The 20,788-nt window shown below is 38.2% G+C and overlaps 2 protein-coding genes across 13 annotated transcripts in view; both read left to right on the forward strand.

The window, feature by feature from the left end:
- Nucleotides 1–20,788, forward strand: part of NRF1 (nuclear respiratory factor 1) — a 146,012-nt gene that overhangs the window by 35,425 nt on the left and 89,799 nt on the right. For 10 of the 12 annotated variants that reach the window (XR_009352985.1, XR_009352984.1, XM_059171839.1 and 7 more), the window contains exon 2: nt 15,414–15,645. Coding sequence is in view for 10 of the 12 variants with exons in the window: in XM_059171839.1 (XP_059027822.1) it covers nt 15,423–15,645 (223 nt within the window). In the remaining 2 variants the exon portion in view is untranslated. Of the gene's footprint in view, nt 1–8,542; nt 8,564–15,413; nt 15,646–20,788 lie in introns of those variants that run through there. The other 2 variants (XM_059171841.1, XM_059171840.1) reach the window with 2 other exon arrangements.
- On the forward strand, nt 12,645–15,406 carry LOC131829757 (adenosine 5'-monophosphoramidase HINT1-like). Its single transcript, XM_059171849.1, has one exon. It carries the CDS (start codon nt 13,001–13,003, stop codon nt 13,421–13,423), a length of 423 nt encoding a protein of 140 aa, XP_059027832.1. The 5' UTR covers nt 12,645–13,000; the 3' UTR covers nt 13,424–15,406.

Consider the following 20,788-nt stretch of genomic DNA (forward strand, 5'->3'; position numbering starts at 1 on the left):
ATGACAGATCCAGCAGGACTGAGGCCCACCCCAGAAGCAGCCGGGCAACAATGCTATATTTCACAGTAGGCAGGATCTGAAATGAAAGTGTCCTTTGTGCTTGTCTGAGATTGAGGGGTGGGACTTAAGCAATTTAAGTTATTTCCCCTTAATGGAAATTGAGGCAGCCACTGATCCTGCTGTCACATGACAAGTACTTATTTGATTTTTGGTGATTTGGGAAGCAGCTCTGAACAAACGATTTTTCTGCAAAAAGAGTCAGCTGTGTTCTGACCCATTAGCAGGTGCCTGGGCACACTAACCTCCCTATCTACCTTGTTCTTTTTCTTTCTTTTTTTTTAAAATTATTTTTATTAACATATAATGTATTATTTGCCCCAGGGTACAGGTCTGTGAGTCATCAGGCTTCCACACTTCACAGCGCTCACCAGAGCACATCCTCTTCCCAGTGTCCATAACCCAACCACCCTCTCCACACCTGCCCCCACCCCCCAACAAGCAACTCTCAGTTTGTTTTGTGAGATTGAGTCTCTTATTCTACCATGTTCTAATCCAAGGATAGCTTCACCAATTCATCTGCTTTTTATTGGTATTTTTGGCTATTAATAAGCATCTGAATATTTGCAAAGGTATTTTCTAATCCTTTTTATCATCATCATCAACCCTCCACTCAGCTGTAAGGTGTTTTATAATGTGGATAGACTACTTTCCTCTGACAGGTGGGTCAACATTAGCTTTATTGTTACCAGATTAAATTGCAGTGTAAAGAAAGAATCTGGAGTGAAGGCAGCTGAGAGCAGGGTTCCTTTGGTCTGCAGACTTTTCGTGAGTCTGCTCTCTGGATGTTCACTGATGCTCCCTCATTACGCCAGGCTATTTCACAAACTGTTGCCTCTGCCTGCAGTGCCCTTCTTTCATTTTTGCACCTGACGAACTCGGAGCTAAACACTCATCTCCTCCATGATATCCACTTGATGTCCTTGCCACCTTGTCTTCTCTGTGCTTCCTTAGCCCATTGGTGCTTTTCACTAGAATGCGATTTTTGCTTTTTTAAATGGCATGTGGCTTCTTAATTAATTTTATTAATTTGTACTTATATTTAAAAAAAAAAAGAATGTAGAGCTGCACCATTCAGTGTGGTAGCCACAGCCACATGTGGTTAAGTTAAAATCAATTAAAACTAAATAAAATTTAAATTTTAATGCCTTAGAACATTTCATGTGGTCGATAGCCACACATGGTTAGCAGCTCCTGTTTGGGACAGTGCAAATTTAGAACATTTCCATTGCAGAAATTTCTACTGGACAGTGTTCATCTAGAACCCATAGAAGGGTTCATGTATTTTTAAAGCATTTCATTAGATTCACCTAATTCTTCTTTTCTATGGAAGGGTGCTCCAGTTGAAGAATTTTAAGCAAACTGAAATTCCCTGTGCTTTCTTTATATTTTTCTTTGGTTGTGGCACCCTCTAGTGTTTCAGTTTTGGTCTAGCTATGTTATCATTAAATAATGTATTTGGGATTTGAGTCCAAGAACATTGAAATATTTTGGAAAATTTTGTGTATATGTGCATTTTTCTAGGGAGGAGGTCTGTAGTTTTCATACATGCTCAAAAGGATCCATAATCCAAAAAAGATCAATAACTACTCTTGGATAGAGGACCTTCCTTACATGGCCAAACTATTTTTTAAGATTTTATTTTTATTTATTTTTTTAAAAAGACTTTATTTATTTATTTGAGAGATAGAGACCACAAGTAGGCAGAGAGGCAGGCAGAGAGAGAGGAGGAAGCAGGCTCCCTGCTGAGCAGAGATTTCCCCGTGTGGGGCTCAATCCCAGGAGCCTGGGGTCATGACCCGAGCCAAAGGCAGAGGCTTAACCCACTGAGCCACCCAGGCGCCCCTAAGATTTTATTTTATTTTTAAAGATTTTATTTATTTGACAGACAGAGATCACAAGTAGGCAGAGAGGCAGGCGGTGGGGGGTGGGGTGGGACAGGCTCCCTGCTGAGCAGAGAGGCAGACCCCGGGCTGGATCCCAGGACCCTAGGATCATGACCTGGGCCGAAGGCAGAGGCTTAATCCACTGAACCACCCAGATGCCCCAAGATTATATTTTTAAGTGGTCTCTATATCTAGTGTAGGGCTCAAATCTACAACCCCAGATTCAAGATTCGCTGTGTTCTACCAGTTGAGCTAGCCGGGTGCACTTGGCCAGAACCTTTTAGGTTGTGATCTGTGAGCATTTTTTCTCCCAATATAAAAATAAATCATGGGAACCACTGGTTGGCTCAGTTGATTAAGCATCTGACTCTTGATCTCTGTTCAGATCTTGATCTCAGGGTCATGAGTTGAAGACCTGCATTGGAGCCCTACCTAAAAAACACAAAGTTGAAGCACAGTGTGGAACCCTCTGTAAAAAACCAAAACAAACAAACAAACAAACAAACCAAAAACAAAAAACAAAACCCAAAAAACAAAACTCAATAAAAAAAAGTAATAAAATAAATCGTGTAACTTTCCTTCTAATATTTCTATGCTTTGCTTGTATTTCTTTGTGGAATTAATGATAATAATAGGTAGCAGTTATATAGTACTTACTGTATTCTATGTCCCATTTTAAGCACTTGTACATATTTACTCATTGGGTCCTCAGTAATTCTATTAAGTAGGTTCTGTTATTTTCCCCCATGAGAGATGATGAAACTAAGGCACAGAAGTCAAGTGAAACTTCTCTAAGGTGCTAGTGAATGTTAGGGCAAAGACACAAATCCAAAAATACTTCAGCTTCAGACTCTGTACTCTTAACCACCTTGCTGTACAAGTGAGGTTAAGCCTTAGAGCAGAATGGAGAGGAGACTTTGCATTCCCTTGTACACCTTGTGCCCAGTTATATAATAAAAATATATAATAAAAAATAGGGGGTGGCTGGCTGGCTCAGTCAGTACCGCCTGTAACTCTTGATCTCAGTGTCGTGAGTTCAAGACCCACTTTGGTCGTGGAGCCTACTTTTTTAAAGAAAAGATAATAACTAAATAGCTGCAAGCCACTCTGAAAATTATACCTAGTACTCACTGTTCATTTTTAGACTATAGTCTGTCAAAAACTTAGAGTGATAGATGAAGGTCAAAACTGCCCTTGCTACCACATTTTCTTTGATTGGTCCAAACCTGAACTAGTCTATTCATTGAATAATATGACAGATTGTTTTGTGAGGGTCACTACTATTTCTATAGAAAGACATTTTTGTCTGCGATGTTGATTCTGAGATTTCTGGAATGTTAGACTTATTAAGTATCTTACTTAAAGGATAAGTAAGATAGGGGCACCTGGCTGGCTTAGTCTGTACAGCATTTGCCCCTTGATCTCAGGGTCCTCGGTTCAAGTCGCACATTGGGCATAGAGCTTACTAAAAATTAAAAAAAAAAGAAAAGAAAAAAAAAGTAGGTAAGATACACTCAAACAGATAAAAGTTTGTATTTTTATTTCCTACCTCCCTTTCTCTCTGTACCCTCTTCTTACTTGTTAAGGGTCCCATTTCTCTCTTCATGGGTTATATTATAATCTCTAACCTAGCCTTTTTTTTTTTTTTTAAGATTTTTATTTATTTATTTGACAGAGAGAGACAATGAGAAAGGGAACACAAGCAGGGGGAGTGGGAGAGGGAAAGAAAGAGGCAGGCCTCTGCTGAGCAGAGAGCCTGATGTGGGGCTCAATTCCAAAACCCTGGGATCATGACCTGAGCCGAAGGTAAATGCTTAACAACTGAGCCACCCAGGTGCTCCAACCTAGCCTTTTATTAATGATTCATCAGACTCAAGATTTTGAATTCAACTTCTGTCAGTGTATGGAAATAGAAACCCTAGTGGTGGACTTGCAAAAAAAAAAAAGTCCTTAGAATCTATATTATTGACAGTATAACATATCAATACGTTTTATTATATTGACTTACAAAAGTCAATATAAAATTTTGCTGCTTACCAGCACACTATAAATTATTTCTGATGAGGGTACATATTTTCTTCCCTTTGTATCAGTGAAGGCTTAGTAAACCATGGGAAGTATTTCAGAGAATTTTGTTCTGGAAATGGGTTACACAGATGTTGGAAGGCTGAAGAGACCAAAAGCAGACACCGAGGTAATCTGGATACTAATAATTACGAGAAGCAGCCATCACCCCAAGGGCTGAGGGAACAGAAGACTCTAGGAGCTCAGAGGGGCCCCACACAACTAGCTGGTAACTGGCTCTCTGGGAGGGATGCCAGGCAGTCGGTGCTCAACCACCAGGGAAGAAGGGGCACAGCTGGAGTTGGGAGAAGGGGTTTTCCTCTTTGCTGGAGCAGCATTGATAGGAATGAGAACATCAAGGAAATCCCTTCTCCTTCTCTCCTCTCAATTTATGCTGTTGCCTCCCCTCAGTAAAACCTAATGGCAACCGGCAGACAAATCTGGTATAGGTTGACTGACCCAGCTCAGAGCTAGGTAGAGAGCGCTTGAGAACAAGTGTAGAAGAGAGGGCTTGGAAGTGAGAGACAAGAGATGAATAGCCAGGACAACCTTACAGGGAAATTACAGAAACTGATGCCTGGATTTAGCTTTAGTAATTAAAATATGCAAACCAATTACCCCCAAACATTTATTAAAGAGCAAATAGCTACTGTTCATAAAGACTTGGTGGAACCAAGCCCTACCTTCAGTGAGCTTACAGCATTGTTTTCGCGGTACTGTGGATACTCATCCTTAAGTCATTGTGACGTTGTGTGGTTAAGCTTGTTTTTCTCACATATTCTATAAAAGCACTATTATTAACTGGATTCTTGGGCTGTTATTAATAGTAATGAATATTTACAAATTTTATCAATATATCAGAATGAAAAATGCAGATACATACAAAAATACATGTAATACATAAGTGCAGTCATAGAACATTTTGTTACTTTCAGATGCTCCCAATTAGGAAGTTAGTCTTATACAAGGCAAGACGATTTCTAAACTTGAACTGTGCGGTTCTCTTGATTCTTAGCATAAGATAGAAATTTGATTTTTCTAGTGACACTTTGCTCTAGTACATCACTTAAATATTTAAAAGGCTCATTTTGGAAGGGAATATTGTAGTTACTTGTTTTTGAAGTCTTTTTTGTAGAAGTCAAAGTATATACTCATAAGATAAAAAATCAAGTAGAAGGATTTATAATAAAAATCAGTGGGCCTTTCCACACTCTTCCCTACCCCCAGTCCTACTTTTCAGAGACAGATAACTGTTTTGTTTATAGTTTAATTGCTTTATTTATGGTATTATCAAACAATAATTCCTCCATAACTCTGAATAATAATTTATCACACATGGGCCTTTTTTACTTTCTTCTGTGTAGGGATTACCTCACAGCATTTTTTCCATTCCCCTCTTTTTGGTTACATTGTCCACCTGAGTTCTTCCATCACCCCTTGATAGCGTCTGACTCCCTCATTTCGTGAAGATAGGATGTCAGTGCTCCTAGCTGGTCCTCCACTTCTCCTACCTCTTGTTTCTCTGCTTTATCCTTGCTTTCACCTTGTCAAGATTCACAACCTTTACATTCTATTTTATACTGTATTTAATTTTCTGTATTTTTAGCTATATTTAATTTTCTGTTTTATGGAAAACAATAAATTGCCTACCGTGGCTTTACACACACACACACACACACACACCACCCCCACCTTTGGAGAGCCCAGTGGTGTGGGAGGATATTTTTTTTAAGTCCAATATCACTCGTGGGCTGTTTGAAAGAGAATATTCCTAGGAAGGTCAAATGGATTCTTCTTGTCTTAAGCTCCATTTATTACTCAGAATTAAGCTACATTTACCCTTGCTTCTATTTTCACCGTGACTCTCTTGTGCAGTTTTTTTCTTCCTGCTGTGTTGAGATTTTGATCCATTACTCTGCATTCCCCCAAGAATCAAATCCTGTCCTTAACTTTAGGCTTTTTTGAGAAAGGCTCTGCTGTTGAGTGAAATTTTTATCATAGTTACGAAGTTTAGATTCTGGACATGTCTGGGACTGTATTTGAGCCTCTTGGTTGTCCTGTCCCTCATTTGGACTGTAGACACAGTCTTGCTTTGAGACTTTGCCTTAGGCAGTTCTTGCAGTTTTTCTTTTGCTATGATAATGCTATTGATTAGTCTAGTGCTTGCCTTTGCATTTAGTTATACCTTGATTAGATTTCCCAGCCTGCTCTTCCTACTTTGATTTTTAAAATACTCTACACTTAATCTTGTCCATTATGTGTGGATTAGATTAAATTGAACTCTGTTGGACACGTCATCCAAATTCCAGTAGCTTCCTAGGAATTATTGACTGGAGCTGCCAGGGTGCTGGGAGACAGGCAGATCCGCGTTTTGTGTCTTCTTCGTTATTACCTTAATGATATTACCTTAGTAATAAAGGTAATATTTATTACCTTTATTAAAAAGGTAATGAAGGTAATATTACCCGCCAGTAAGCACAGATACTGGCCCAGTTGGCAGGAGCAGGAACTCCTCTGTACCAAACCACCCCTCCCTCACCCACGATAGTTTATATAATAAAGACCAATCTATAGATAAAACGCATGTTGTGCCTCCTCCCGCCCCCAGCCATGATGATCCAGGCTAAGAACTTATTAAATGCTGTGCTGTTGTTTTGGGGGAATGGATTTCTTGAATGGAGTGTTGACTAATCTGCTGAACATCACTTGCTCAAGCCTTTTCATTTGGATGCGGTATTTAGAGTGACAGGTGGCTTTCACCTGTCACTTCTCACATCTGTTTGGAGGAGTCACTGTTGGGTCCACCTGCTGGCTCTCCATTTGTGCACTGTCATGAAATTATGCTAGAGTTGTGGGTGCTGTATAGTCTCCTTTTTTATGTCCAGGAGAATAGTATCTCAGTTGTCGGAGTTGATGTAATAAAGAACGGCTTATTAGATGCCTGGCTCAAAACCTTCTGCACACAGTTAAGAAAACCATATTCTTAGAGCTGGTTGCCTGATATGAAGATAAAGAAATTGAGGGGCACCTGGGTGGCTCAGTTGGTTAAGCCTCTGCCTTCAACTCAGGTCATGATCCCAGGGTCCTGGGATTGAGCCCCGCATCGGGGCTCTCAGCTCAACAGGGAGCCTGCTTCCTCCTCTCTCTCTGCCTGCCTCTCTACTTGTGATCTCTATCTGTCAAATAAATAAATAAAATCTTTAAAAAACAACAACAACAACAACAACAAATGTTGAAATTGAGACTTAGAGGTTCTAGGTAACTTGTCCCAGGCATCCTGGATATCTGGTAACAGTCTGTGCTGTTTTTGAAAATTGTTACTGACTAATATGTTTTCAGTTAGTAGCAGTTCTTATCAGTTTTGCTGACTGCTTGTGGATGAAGGAAAGCTTAAAATGCTTTACTGGAAATGAGTGGGCGGGTGCTTATGAAGATCTCTAGCAGTATGTGTATGCCAGTCACATCTGGCTTTAAACAACCTATTTTATGTATTATTTTATGAAAACATTGAAAGCATCATTTATCAGTATCCCACTCTGGTTCAAAGAAGTCTGAAATATGGGGCGCCTGGGTGACTCAGTGGGATGGGCCTCTGCCTTCACCTAAGGTCATGATCTCAGGGTCCTGGGATGGAGCCCTGCATGGGACTCTCTGCTCAGTGGGGAGCTTGCTTCCCCCTCTCTCTCTGCCTGCCTCTTTGTCTGCTTGTGCTCTCTCTCTGTCAAATAAATAAAATCTTTTAAAACAAAACAAAAGTCTGAAATACCTTAGCCTTTGCTTTGTACAGAGTGCAGAATAAAAGTAGTTAGAGAGGCTGAAGGTTGGGTTGGGGGGAGAGGTAGGAAGAGATGAGGCACTGGGCACAAATGACAAGGCCTGTGAAACAGACAGCCCTATTGATTTCTGCCACGAACCGCATTCTGCAGGAAAGAATGGAAATCCATTATAACAAGTGCATAGCGGACAAATCCCTTTGAAAAGCAGTTAGATACCATCTAATCCCAAATCATTTAAAAACAATTTTGAAGTACCCAGAATTTTAAAATGCCCTAAGTAGTTTGTCTCTTACACTAGAAGAGCAGTGAAATAGATGGAAAAACAGTATTTTCATGGTATATTCCTCTCATAAATTATGTTTAATTGTGCAACTTAAATAGTGTGTTAAAATTGCATTTTAGATATTTACAAATCTGGGGGATAGGATACAGTCCTTTGAATATTGTGAAACACACCAAACATAGGATATGGAAGAAGCCTTACCAGATACCTTTCTTTAAAAGAAAAAAAAAAGAAAGACAAAAAGAAAAAATTTATTTTGATATAATTTTAGACTTTTAGAAAAGTTACAAAAATAGTGTAAAGAACTCTCATTACCCATATTTCCCAGATACTAAGGTTTTACCATGTTTTCCTTATTTTTTCCTCTTTTAAATAATTTTTTACCAGGTACGTCTTCCAAACCTCCATTTGAAGAAATCATCATGAAAGTATTATTACACCACACAGAGATACAGGGCTGGGGAGATGACCTCAAGAAGAGAAAGTGTGGAAGAGGGGTGAGGGAGTCAAATGATCCTGAATGATTCCTAATCTTTTTGGATTTGAGGCATTATGTGGTTTTTTATTTTGTAATTAAAGTGAATTATATTTTGAATACAAAATACTTCCTGAGGTAACTGAATAGTCCCAAAGTTAAGAATCAGAGTTAGAAGGATGAGTTGTGAAATGTATAGTAGTAGTGTGAGAATGACAAGAGATAATTGAATTAAGTTAGAGGGGAAAAACAAATTAGAAACAGCACAAGAATATAAAACAGAATATAAAACAGGCACCTCCAAAAGGTGAAAATTTGTCGTTTACAAAGAACCAGTTTGCCTGAAGAACAAAGACAACAGGATGGGGCTTAAAGCAGTCTAACTCTGGGGTGGTTGAGGGGTGGGGTTAGGTATGGGGGGTGGGGAGAAAAAAAGGAATCACTCAGAGAAACCAAGGATTTTAGAAGTTTTCAAAGAAGGAAAGGGAGAGTTTTACAATAGAGGAGAATAAAAATGCAAGAATTTTGCATGAATAGATAATTATGTTCTTTTTACTTGTAGTCATAAGGGTTATATCTAGAAGGCTTCTTCTTCTTCTTTTTTTTTTTTTTTAATTTGGTTAACTCCAGATATGCAAAGCTGTATTCTGTTGCATGCTGATTGAATTCCAGACTGGGCATGAGGGGTGCGTTACACAAGTAGAGATTGTTAGTGCACAGCTTAAACACTCAGCTTGTCAGTATGCATCAAAATTTAAAATGTATATAATCTTGACAGAAACTTTACCTTTAAGAATTTCATTTTTTAAATTAAAACATTTTTAAAATTTTAATTCCAATATAGTTAACATGCCGCGTTCTATTAGTTTGGGGCTTACAGTATAGTGATCCAGCAATTCTATACATTACTCCATGACTTTTTTTTTTTTTTTAAAGATTTTATTTATTTATTTGACAGAAAGAGATCACAAGCAGGCAGAGAGGCAGGCAGAGAGAAAGGGGAGGAAGCAGGCTCCCCGCTGAGCAGAGAGCCTGATGCGGGCCTCAATCCCAGGACCCTGAGATCATGACCTGAGCCGAAGGCAGAGGCTTAACCCACTGAGCCACCCAGGTGCCCACATTACTCCATGACTCTTAATCTCTTTCCTGTATTCCCCCAAATGCCACCCCTCCCAACCATCTGTTCTCTGTAGTTAAGAATCTGTTTCTTGGTTTGTCTTTTTCTTTTTCTCGTTTGTTCATTTGTTTTGTTTCTTAAATTCCACATATGAGTAAAATCATATGATGTGTGTCTTTCTCTGACTGACTTATTTCAGAGTATTATACTCTGTTTCTTTAAAATAAAATAATATGCAAAGGATTTTTAGAAGATAATAAGGGCTAGTTTTATGATTCTGCTCTATGATAGTTATTTATTCTTTGTATCATTCCTCGACCTTTTGGTAAGATCAAGTGTAGTTATTTATTCTTTGTAAAATAGTTACCACTGGTGTCCAGGATTTTTTTTTAATTATGGGAAAATATATATAACATAAAATTTACCATCTTAGCCACTTTTTAAAAATATTTATTTATTTATTAGAGTGAGAGCTCGTGTATGTGTGAATAGGTGGAGGGGCAGGGAGAGGGAGAGAAGCAGACTTCCTACTGTATGTGGAGCCTGACATGGGGTTCGATCCCACGGCCCTGATCATGGCATGAGCCAAAATCAAAAGTTGGACACCTGGGGCACCTGGGTGGCTCAGTCGGTTAACTTTTTGTCTTTGGCTCAGGTCATGATCTCAGGATCCTGAGATTGAGCCTGGAGTGGGGCTTCATGCTTAGCAGGGAGTCAGCTTGTCTTTCTTTCCCTCTGCTCCTCACACAACTCGTGCCCTCTCTCTCTCAAATAAATAAAATCTTTGCGGGAAAAAAATTTCCTCTTTAAAAAAAAAAAAAAATTCTCTTTCTCTCTCTATGAAGATATTGAGAAGACAGGCCAGACTGGGAGAAAACAGTTGTAAAAGTCAGAGACACAAAGAACTCTTAACACTAAACAAAAAGAAAATGAACAACCTGATTAAAAAATGGCAAAAGACCTAAACAGACACCTTACCAAAAAGTTAAATAGGTTACATATAAGCCTGTGAAAAGATGTTCAATCATATCATTAGGGAATTGCAAGCTAAAACAATGAGATAATACTACACATCTGTTAGAATGGCTACAATTCAAAACACCAACACCACCAAATGCTGATAAGGGTATGGAGCAACAGGAATCTTCACTTATTAATGGTGGGAATGCAAAATGGTATCACCACTTTGGAAGATAGTTTGGAAATTTATTACAAAACTAAATATATTCTTACTACACAATCCAGCCATTGTGCTCCTCGGCATTTATCAAAGAAGTTAAAAACTTCTGTCCGCCAAAAAACTCACGCAGATGTTTATGGCATATTCATAATGCTAAAACTTGTAAGTAACCAAAATATCCTTCAGTAGGTGAATGGATAAATAAACTATGGAACATCAGATCATAGAGTATTATTCGGCACTACAGAGAAATGAGCTATCAGGCTATGAAAAGACATGGACAAACCTCAAATGCCTAGCTAAGTGAAAGAAGTCAACCTGAAGATGCTATATAGTGTGTGATGGCAGCAATATGAAGTTCTAGAAAAGGCAGAACTATGGAGATGGTAAAAGAATCAGTGGTTGCCAGGGATCAGGGGGAGGAAGAATTGATAAGTGGAGCACAAATCTTGTAGGGCAGTGAGACTACTGTGTATGACACCATAATGGTGGAAAATGTCATTATACGTTTGTCTAAACCCCTAGAATGTAAAACACTTATATGAGGTCTCTGTGCTAGTCAGATTCATAGACACAGACAGTAGACGGGTGGTTGCAGGGGGCTGGGAAAGGAAGGGAAACTGAGAGATTGCCTCACAGGTACAGAGCTTCAGTTTTGCAAGATGAAAAGAGTTCTGGAGATTATACAACAATATGAATGTATTTATACATTCATGTATTTATACATTCTGTATGAATGTATTCATACATACAGAACTGTACACTTAAATGATTAAGGGGCGCCTAGATGGCTCAGTCAATTGGGTGTCCAACATTTTTTTTAAGATTTTATTTATTTGAGGGGCGCCTGGGTGGCTCAGTGGATTGAGGCCTCTGCCTTTGGCTCGGGTTGTGGTCCCAGGGTCCTGGGATCGAGCCCCATGTCCAGCCCTCTGCTCAGCGGGGAGCCTGCTTCCTCCTCTCTCTCTCTCTGCCTGCCTCTCTGCCTGCTTGTGATCTCTGTCTGTCTAATAAATAAATAAAATCTTTAAAAAAAAAAAAAAAAGATTTATTTGAGAGAGTGCAAGAGCATGAGTTGGGGGAGGGGCAGAGAGAGAGGGAGTGTGTTTACTATACTCTGGGTCTTTTGCCCCTCCATATAAGCTTTATTTTTTTTTTAAGGTTTTTTTTTTTAATTTTTATTTTTTGACAGAGGGAGAGAGAACATAAGCAGGGGGAGTGGGAGAGGGAGAAGCAGGCTCCCCGCTGAGCACAGAGCCCCATGTGGGACTGCTTCCCAGGACCCTGGGATCATGACCTGAGCCGAAGGCAGAGGCTTAACGAACTGAGCCACCCAGGTGCCCCACCATATAAACTTTAAAATCAGTTTTTTGTCGTCTATAAAATAACTTGCTGGGATTTCATTTGGGATTACCTTGAATCTATGGATCAAATTAGGACATCTTGACAATATTGAGTCTTCCTAGCCATGAACATGGAATCTGTTTATATTATTTAGGTCTTCTTTGACTTTCTTCATTAGAGTTTTGTAGTTTTCTTTATATAGGTCTTGTCCATATTTTGTTAGATTCATACCTAAGTATTCTGTTTTTTTGCTTGCTAATGGAAATGGCATTGTGTTTTAAATTCAAATTCTATTTGCTGGTCTAAAGCAATTGACTTTTGTGTATGAACTTTGTATCCTGCAACATTGCTCTAACTCACTTACTTGTTTCAGGAGGTTTTTTGGTTCTTTTGGATTTCATATATATATATATATATATATATATATATATATATATATAATCATGTCATCTTAAACAAACACAGGGTTTGTTTGTGTTTTTTTTTCTTCCCAATCAGTGTACCTTTTATTTCCTTTTCTTGTCTTCCTGGACTAGCTACGACTTCCAGTACAGTGTGGAAAGGAGTGGTGAGAGGGACCATCCTTGCCTTATTCCTGACTTAGCAGGAAGGCTTCTAGTTTCTTGACATTAAATATGATGCTAGGTGTAGATTTTTTGTAGTTTTTTTGCTTTTGTTTTTTGTTTTTTAGAGAGAAAAAGAGATGGAACATGAGCAGGGGAGGGGCAGAGGGAGAGAGTCTCAAGCAGACTCCCCGCTGAGCGTGGAGCCTGCCACAGGTCTTGATCTCATGACCCTGAGATCACACCTGAGCCAAAATGAAGAGTCAGGCCCTCCTCTCGAGCTTCTGCCCGGGTCGGTCGCGCGGGAGGGAGGCCGAGATGGCAGATGAGATCGCCAAGGCTCAGGCCGCGCAGCCTGGTGGTGACACAATCTTCGGGAAGATCATTCGCAAGGAAATCCCAGCCAAAATCATTTTTGAGGATGACCATTGTCTTTCTTTCCATGACATTTCCCCTCAAGCACCAACTCATTTTCTGGTGATACCCAAGAAACATATATCCCAGATTTCTGTAGTAGAAGATGATGATGAAAGTCTTCTTGGACATTTAATGATTGTTGGCAAGAAATGTGCTGCTGATTTGGACCTGAAGAAGGGTTATCGAATGGTGGTGAATGAAGGTTCAGATGGGGGACAGTCTGTCTATCATGTTCATCTCCATGTTCTTGGAGGTCGGTAGATGAATTGGCCTCCTGGTTAAGCTTGTTTTAGGGTTGATTTTCCCTTCTCTAGGCAGTGGTCAATATTTCCCAGTTCTGTAGGTTAAACAATATACTTCCTTTTGCCTATGTATGGAGAGATTGAGGAGATAATTTTTAAAAGCCATACATAATAAAAGACAATGTTGCATGGTTTAAAAAAAAAAAATGAAGAGTCAGATGCTTAACCGACTGAACCACCCAGGTGCTCCAATTTTTTATAGATATTTAAAAATTGAGGCAAGTAAGTTAATCTCTTTTATGTTTGTATTCCTTTTTCTTTTCTTTCTTTTCTTTTTTTTTTAAAGACTTTATTCATTTATTAGAGAGGGAGAGAGCACAGACCAAGACCGAGGGAGAAGCAGGCTCCCTGCTAAATGTGGTGTTAGATCCCAGGACCCTGGGATCATCACCTGGGGTGGATGCTTAACTAACTGAGCCGTGCAGGTACCCCTGTATTTCTTCTTTTTAAAGGCTGAATACTGTTTTATTATATATATATCCACATTTTGTTTACCCATCAATCCATTAGTGGATAGTTGGGTTGCTTCCACTTTCTTGGCTATTGTGAATAATTCTGCTATGAACGTGGGTGTACAAGTAGCCCTTTGAGACCTTTCTTTTAGTTTTTCTAGGTATAATTGCTGGATCATATGGTAATATTTACATTTCATTGAGTTTATTGAATATTATATGCAAAATTTTATATAAAGGATATTCATTGCACTGATATTTATAATAGTGAGAATTTGGAAGCAGCCTTGCTACTTGTCAGTATGTGATTGGTTAGATAATCACAGTACATCCATACAATGAGGTATACTGCAGTTGTTTAGAAAGGTCTGTGTGTTTTGACAGGTCAGAATATCTAAATAGGTTAAAATATGAAAAAAAGAAAATTGTAAAATGGTATGTATAGTGTGAACCTTTTTAAAAAAAGATTTATTTATTTATGAGAGAGAGAATGGGAAGGATGAGGGACAGAAAGAAAGGGAGTAGTAGATTCCCCACTCAGCTGGGAGCCTGATGTGGGGCTCAATCCCAGGACCTTGAGATTATGACCCAAGCCAAAGGCAGTTGCTGAACTGAATGGGCCAGCCACCCAGGCACCCTGTAAATGAACCTGTTTTTATTTAAAATCATATGTATTATATGTATGTATATATGTATTATGTATGTATGCTTCAAAAAATTTTTAAAAGATAATAATTCTATAGGCTGAGGGGGATGAGTGGATAGGTTATATGTGCAGTGGAAGAGCAGACCTTTATCTTACTGCATTACAAGTTTCTGCATCATAGCAGGGTTTATAAGAGGCATAGTTTTTTATAAGCAGAAAAACCAATTTAAGTGATTATATTTTTGGAAAAAATAGAGCTTGACTTCTGTTTGTCTATGAATACAAAGAAAATGTTATATGTTTCATTTACTTAACGTGTTTTTATGTCTACAACACACATCACTGGGATCTTTTTTTTTTTTTTTTAAGATTTTATTTATTTATTTGGCAGAGAGAGATCACAGAAGACAGAGAGGCAGGCAGAGAGAGAGAGGGAAGCAGGCTCCCTGCTGAGCAGAGAGCCCGATGCAGGACTCGATTCCAGGACCCTGAGATCATGACCTGAGCCGAAGGCAGCGGCTTAACCCACTGAGCCACCCAGGCGCCCCATCACTGGGATCTTTAAAGTATCTTTTTATTGTTATACATGGTATGAAGGATATATGTACGGTCTTGTGGCCTGACATATAAAATTAGCACAGTGACTTTCTATCAGAATGGTTTTACATAAGGAAAATGTTCTACCATTTTTGGATCATACTTGAATGGTGCTTTCCATTTCTTGTGACTTGGTGTGGTGTGGTATGTGGTGAAATCGTAGGCTTTCTCTGCTCTTGAGGAAAATATTGCTTAGTTTAAGCACTGTGTTATACTGCACACTGAATTCTGTTCTTTGCCTTTTCTTCTGACAGTAGATCTTCATGGAGGAGCACGGAGTGACCCAAACCGAACACATGGCTACCATAGAAGCCCATGCAGTCGCCCAGCAGGTACAGCAGGTCCATGTGGCCACCTACACTGAGCATAGTATGCTGAGTGCTGATGAAGACTCACCTTCTTCTCCTGAGGACACCTCTTACGATGATTCAGACATACTCAACTCCACAGCGGCTGATGAGGTAACAGCCCATCTAGCTGCTGCAGGTAATGCTGTTTGGATCGGAAGCTCTTCATTTTTTTGCTTAACCTCTGGTTTTGTGCATATCTGCAAGGACCTCGGATGCAGACATTCTCATATATATCTTCAAATCACATTTTCATGATTTTTTAAGCCTTGCATTTATAGCTTATGCCTATATTCTACTGAGACTTAAGATCTAGAGTGATATACTACTAGTGATATGACTTTGGTTTTGTTTTTTCATCCATTCCAACAGTCTTTTGACTTCTTACTAAAACATTTAGTCCATTTACATTAAATGTAACCACTGATATATTTAGGTTTAAATTTATCATGTTTACTGTGTGCTTTCTCATGTTTACTATATGCTTTCTCTTCATCCCACTTGCTCTGTGATTACTTTTCCTTTGTGTTTGGGGGGACTAAAAAGTTTACATTTTTTTTTCTTGTTAGTTTGAAAGATGTACACACTTTTCCTGTTAGTTGTACCCTTAGAAACTATAACACATCCTTAACTTATTTCAAAGTCTTCTGGAATTGGTACTTTTGTCCTTTTATGGGATAATGCAAGTTTCTTAGAACACTTGAATTTTATTTTCCTTCTGACCTATTTGCTATTGTTATTCTATGTATTATTTCTTCATATATTCGAAGCCATACAAGACATTATTTTTGTTTTATACTTACTTTTTTCCTTCATATCCAACTTGCCTTCTGAGAATTTTTCTTCTGTCTAAAGATAACATTTAGTATTTCCTTGAGCATGGATGTCTCTCAGTTTTTCATTGTCAGAAGATGTTTTTATTTAACCTTTAGTCTTAAAAGGTGTTCTCACTGGGTATAGAGTTTTAGGTTGGCACTTATTTTTTCTCCCTCACATTGAAGATACTGTTCCCACAGTCCTCTGGTTTCCATCCTTGCTTTTCAGAATTAAGCTGTTTCATTCTAATAGCCGCTCCTTTGAAGGTTATCTCCCACATAGGTCCCTCCTCCAACTGTTCTTAAGATTTTCTCTGTCTTCAGCTTTTTGGGGTGTGTGTGTGTGTGTGTGTGTGTGTGTGTGTGTTCTGGTTTTGTGATATAGCTGGTTTTGGGCTTCTCATTTATTCTGTTTAGGATTCTTTAAACATCTTGAATCTGTAGATTGATGTCTTTCATCAATTCTGGACCATCTAAGTCACTAGATTTTTTTTTTTTTTAAGGTTTTATTTATTTCTTTGAGAGAGTGAGTGAACACAAGCAGGGGTGGGAGGGGTAGGAAGGGCAGAGGGAGGAGAAGAAGCAGGCTTCCCACTGCAGGGAGTCCAGTACAGGGCTTGATCCCAGGACCCTGGCATCATGACCTGAGCTGAAGGTAGACCTTTAACCCATGAGCCATGCAGGTTCCCCTTAGTTACTAGATTTTGCTTTGATTTTGCTTCTACTCCATTCCATCTTTTTCTTCTGTTGACTCCAATTAAATATGTTAGTTTTCTTCATTGAATCTTTTATGTCTCTTATCCTCTATTCTGTATTACCATCAGTTTGTCTCTTTATGCTTCACTGTATGTCATTTCTTCAAACTGTCTTCCAGTTTACAGCTGTGTCTGAGGTGATCTAAATCTGTCTACTGAGGAACTAATTTTAGTAATAGTTAATAGTTTCATTTTTTAAAAAAAGATTTTTATTTATTTATTTGACAGAGAAAGAGATCACAAGTAGGCAGAGAGGCAGGCAGAGAGAGGGGGGGTAAGCAGGCTCCCTGCTGAGCAGAGAGCCCGATGTGGGACTCGATCCCAGGACTCTGAGATCATGACCTGATGAGCTGAAGGGAGAGGTGTAACCCGCTGAGCCAACCAGGTGCCCCAATAGTTTTCTTTTCCTTTTTTAAAAGAATTTCTAGTATTTTTTTTCCCTCCTAAATCTGTACTTTTATCATTTCCAGTTGTAGTAGAAAAAATAAGTTTTTTAAATCTCTGTGAGTAAAGTAAGCATCATGAATTTACAATACATTTGGTAATTCTACCCTCTGAAGTGCCATTGGGTCTTTTTTCTGTTACATGTTGATAATGCTCTTTCTTGTTTATGTTTGTTTCTCTTTTCATATATTGGTTATATTTAAATGAATGCTGGATGGTGTGTTTGGAAATTTATTTTTAGAAATAATTTGGAGTCTAGAACAGTATTATTACCCTCTAGAGAGGATTTTTGTTTCCTTCTGCCAGCTGCCTAAGGATACTAGCAATCCTGGATTATCTTAATCCAATTTAAGGTTTGAGATTTTCTGGGCCACTAAATGACTTAAAGCTGGGCTATATTTTGTACCATTCTCTTTACTATTTACATTGTTTACTTAGCACTATGTGGAAGACTACGTATAAATCATCCCTTGATGGGGTTAGTATTGTATAAGGAACATTGATCTCAAAGATATTTAGGGAGAGTTAGGCAGTAAATAAATTTTCAGGAATGGCCAAAATACTTCTTTTTTTTTTTTTTAAGTATGTACTGTATTTAAGGAGAAGAAGACAAATGTGATGAAAAGCCACCTTATTACTCTCAGTTATTATCCACTGTGTCTTTCTGGAATTGTAAACTTAAGACTTAGTGGTAGAACACATATGAGATGTTTGTAAAATATATTTTTGAGACATTTATACTTCCCAGAAGAGGGCATCCTAACATAATGAATGCAGATCAACCTCTCCTGGGAAGGGAGATGCTTTTGAGACAACAGTTTTGCTGAATTACTGTACTGCATTGTCATAGTGTTAAAATTAGGAAAAGACTTCAATCTAACATTTTCAGTGGCAGATGTGGAAACTGAGGCCCAGCTGGTAGAAATGATTTACCCTTTAATCATAAAACAATTATTGAAGAATTATGTATGCTCTGTATTACTGTATATAGATACTATGAACAGGACAGGCATGAACTTGCTCCTGATGTAGCTCACAGACCAATGGTGGGAGAAGGGTACAAATAATAAAGTAAAATAATTTCAAAAAGCACTGACTACTCTGGAGGAAATAAGGTGAATGAAGAGGGAAGGGAAGGAGATTATTGCTTTTTCTAATCCTATTCTCTTCTCTCCTTCCACTGAGGTAACCACTATTTTAAATTTGATCTTTATCATTCTCATGCACTTCTTTTATTTCTGCTATATACTTATGTATCAATAAGCAATACTTAGCATTGTTTGGCATGTTTTAAATTTTATAAAAAAAATGTCTCTCTGTAGCATTGTTTATCCCATTTGGTATTATTTTTTTGAGGTTCATTCATGTTGATAATGTGGCAGTATGTTTTTATTTTAAGTGTTATTTGGAATTCCATTCATTATCTGAACATGACAGATATTGGTATAGCACTTAGGCTGTTCATAAGTTTTTGTTATTACTGTAACTGCAAATGAAAATTATTCTATTTTTTCTTGTGCAAATTGTGGGAGTTTCTTTTGGTTTTCAAGCTCTTGACAGTTCCCATAGTGATACATTTTACATTGTGATCTGGGATAAATGAATGTACATATACTTGGAATAACAGTTTCTCATGGAGTAATACTTACCCTCTGCCATGACACACCCATTGATATGTCCTAATATCTTTCACTTTATTCCATTTTATTAAAAAGCAAAACAAAACAAAAAAACAAACAAACTACTCATGAACCACCAAAGAATAGAAACCTGCAGTTTGAAAATACTGCTGAAGATTATAACCAGGAAGAGAATGAGAGGGCAAAGATGGGTACATTTTCAACTTTACTAAATATTCCAAATGTCTTTCCAAGTCACTTTATTAATTTACATCCCCACAAACAGCATGCTAGAGGGCCTGTTGCTTCCAGTCCTCACCATATTTGGAATTGTCAATTGTTTTTTGTTTTTGCTAGTCTGATGAAATAGAATCTCATTGTCCGTTTAATTTGCTCATCTCTGAGCTAGAAGTTCCAGCCAGTGCAGGAAGACAAGATAGAATGTCATTTCAGACTATTGAAATGACTTTTTATTTACTATTGCTTTTCTTCTTCTGCGTATTTCCTCTTTATGCCTTTGTCTAATCAGGTTGGTTGTTGTTTTTTCCTTGTTGTATGAGTTAATTATATATATATTTTTTATTTTATTTAAAGATTTTTATTTATTTATTTTGAGAGAGAGAAACAGAGTGAGAGAGAGCATGAGAGGGGAGGTCAGAGGGAGAAGCAGACTCCCCATGGAGCATGGAGCCCAATGTGGGACTCGATTCCAGGACTCTGGGACCATGACCTGAGCTGAAGGTAGTTGCTTAACCAACTGGGCCAGCCAGGCACCCAATGATATATTTTTTGACACTGTTCTTTTCTGGATAATATGCATTTCATTTATTAGTATCTTCATCCAATTTGTTGACTACTTCTTCCCTCAATTTTTTTATTATTTCTTTTTGTCCATAAAGGTTTAAATTTAATTGTGAAATTTATCAGTCTTTTACCTTACTGTTTATCCTTTTGGAGTACTTTTTTTTTTTAAGATCTTATTTATTTGACAGAGAGAGAGAGAGGTCACAAGTAGGCAGAGAGGCAGGCATAGAGAGGGAGAAGCAGACTCCCTGCTGAGCAGAGAGCCTGATGCGGGGCTTGATCCTAGGACCCTGAGATCATGACCTGAGCCAAAGGCAGAGGCTTAACCTACTGAACCACCCAGGTGCCCCTATCTTTAGTTTTAATTAAGGAATTCTTACTCCTGAGTTCATAAATACTCTACAACAGTTTATTGTAGAAGTTACAAAGTTCTTTGTTGTTGTTTTAATTTAGCTGTTTAATTCACCTGGAATAATATTTTTGTGTATATGATATAGGGATCTAGCTTCATTATTTTTCCATACAATCGTTTGTTCCAGTACCATATTTTTAATAGTTCATTCTTTTCCTACCTCTGTCTTTTGACACAGGAAAGTGTTTGTGAACTCTTAATTCAGTTGCATTGGTTTGTTTGTCTGTCCTTCAGCTGGTTCCATACTGTCTTAATGACCGTAGCTTTATAGTAACCACTGATATTTGATAGGATGAGCACACCTTTTAAAATTCTTAAAATTCTTCACAATTATTCTAGTGATTCCTGACCTTTTGCACATCTGTTTAAGTTTTAGGATCAGCTTATCAATTTCCAGAAAAACCCATCCTGGGACTTTTATTTGAATTGAGTT

Source organism: Mustela lutreola, chromosome 4 (assembly GCF_030435805.1).
Source record: "Mustela lutreola isolate mMusLut2 chromosome 4, mMusLut2.pri, whole genome shotgun sequence".
Lineage (NCBI taxonomy): Eukaryota > Metazoa > Chordata > Mammalia > Carnivora > Mustelidae > Mustela > Mustela lutreola.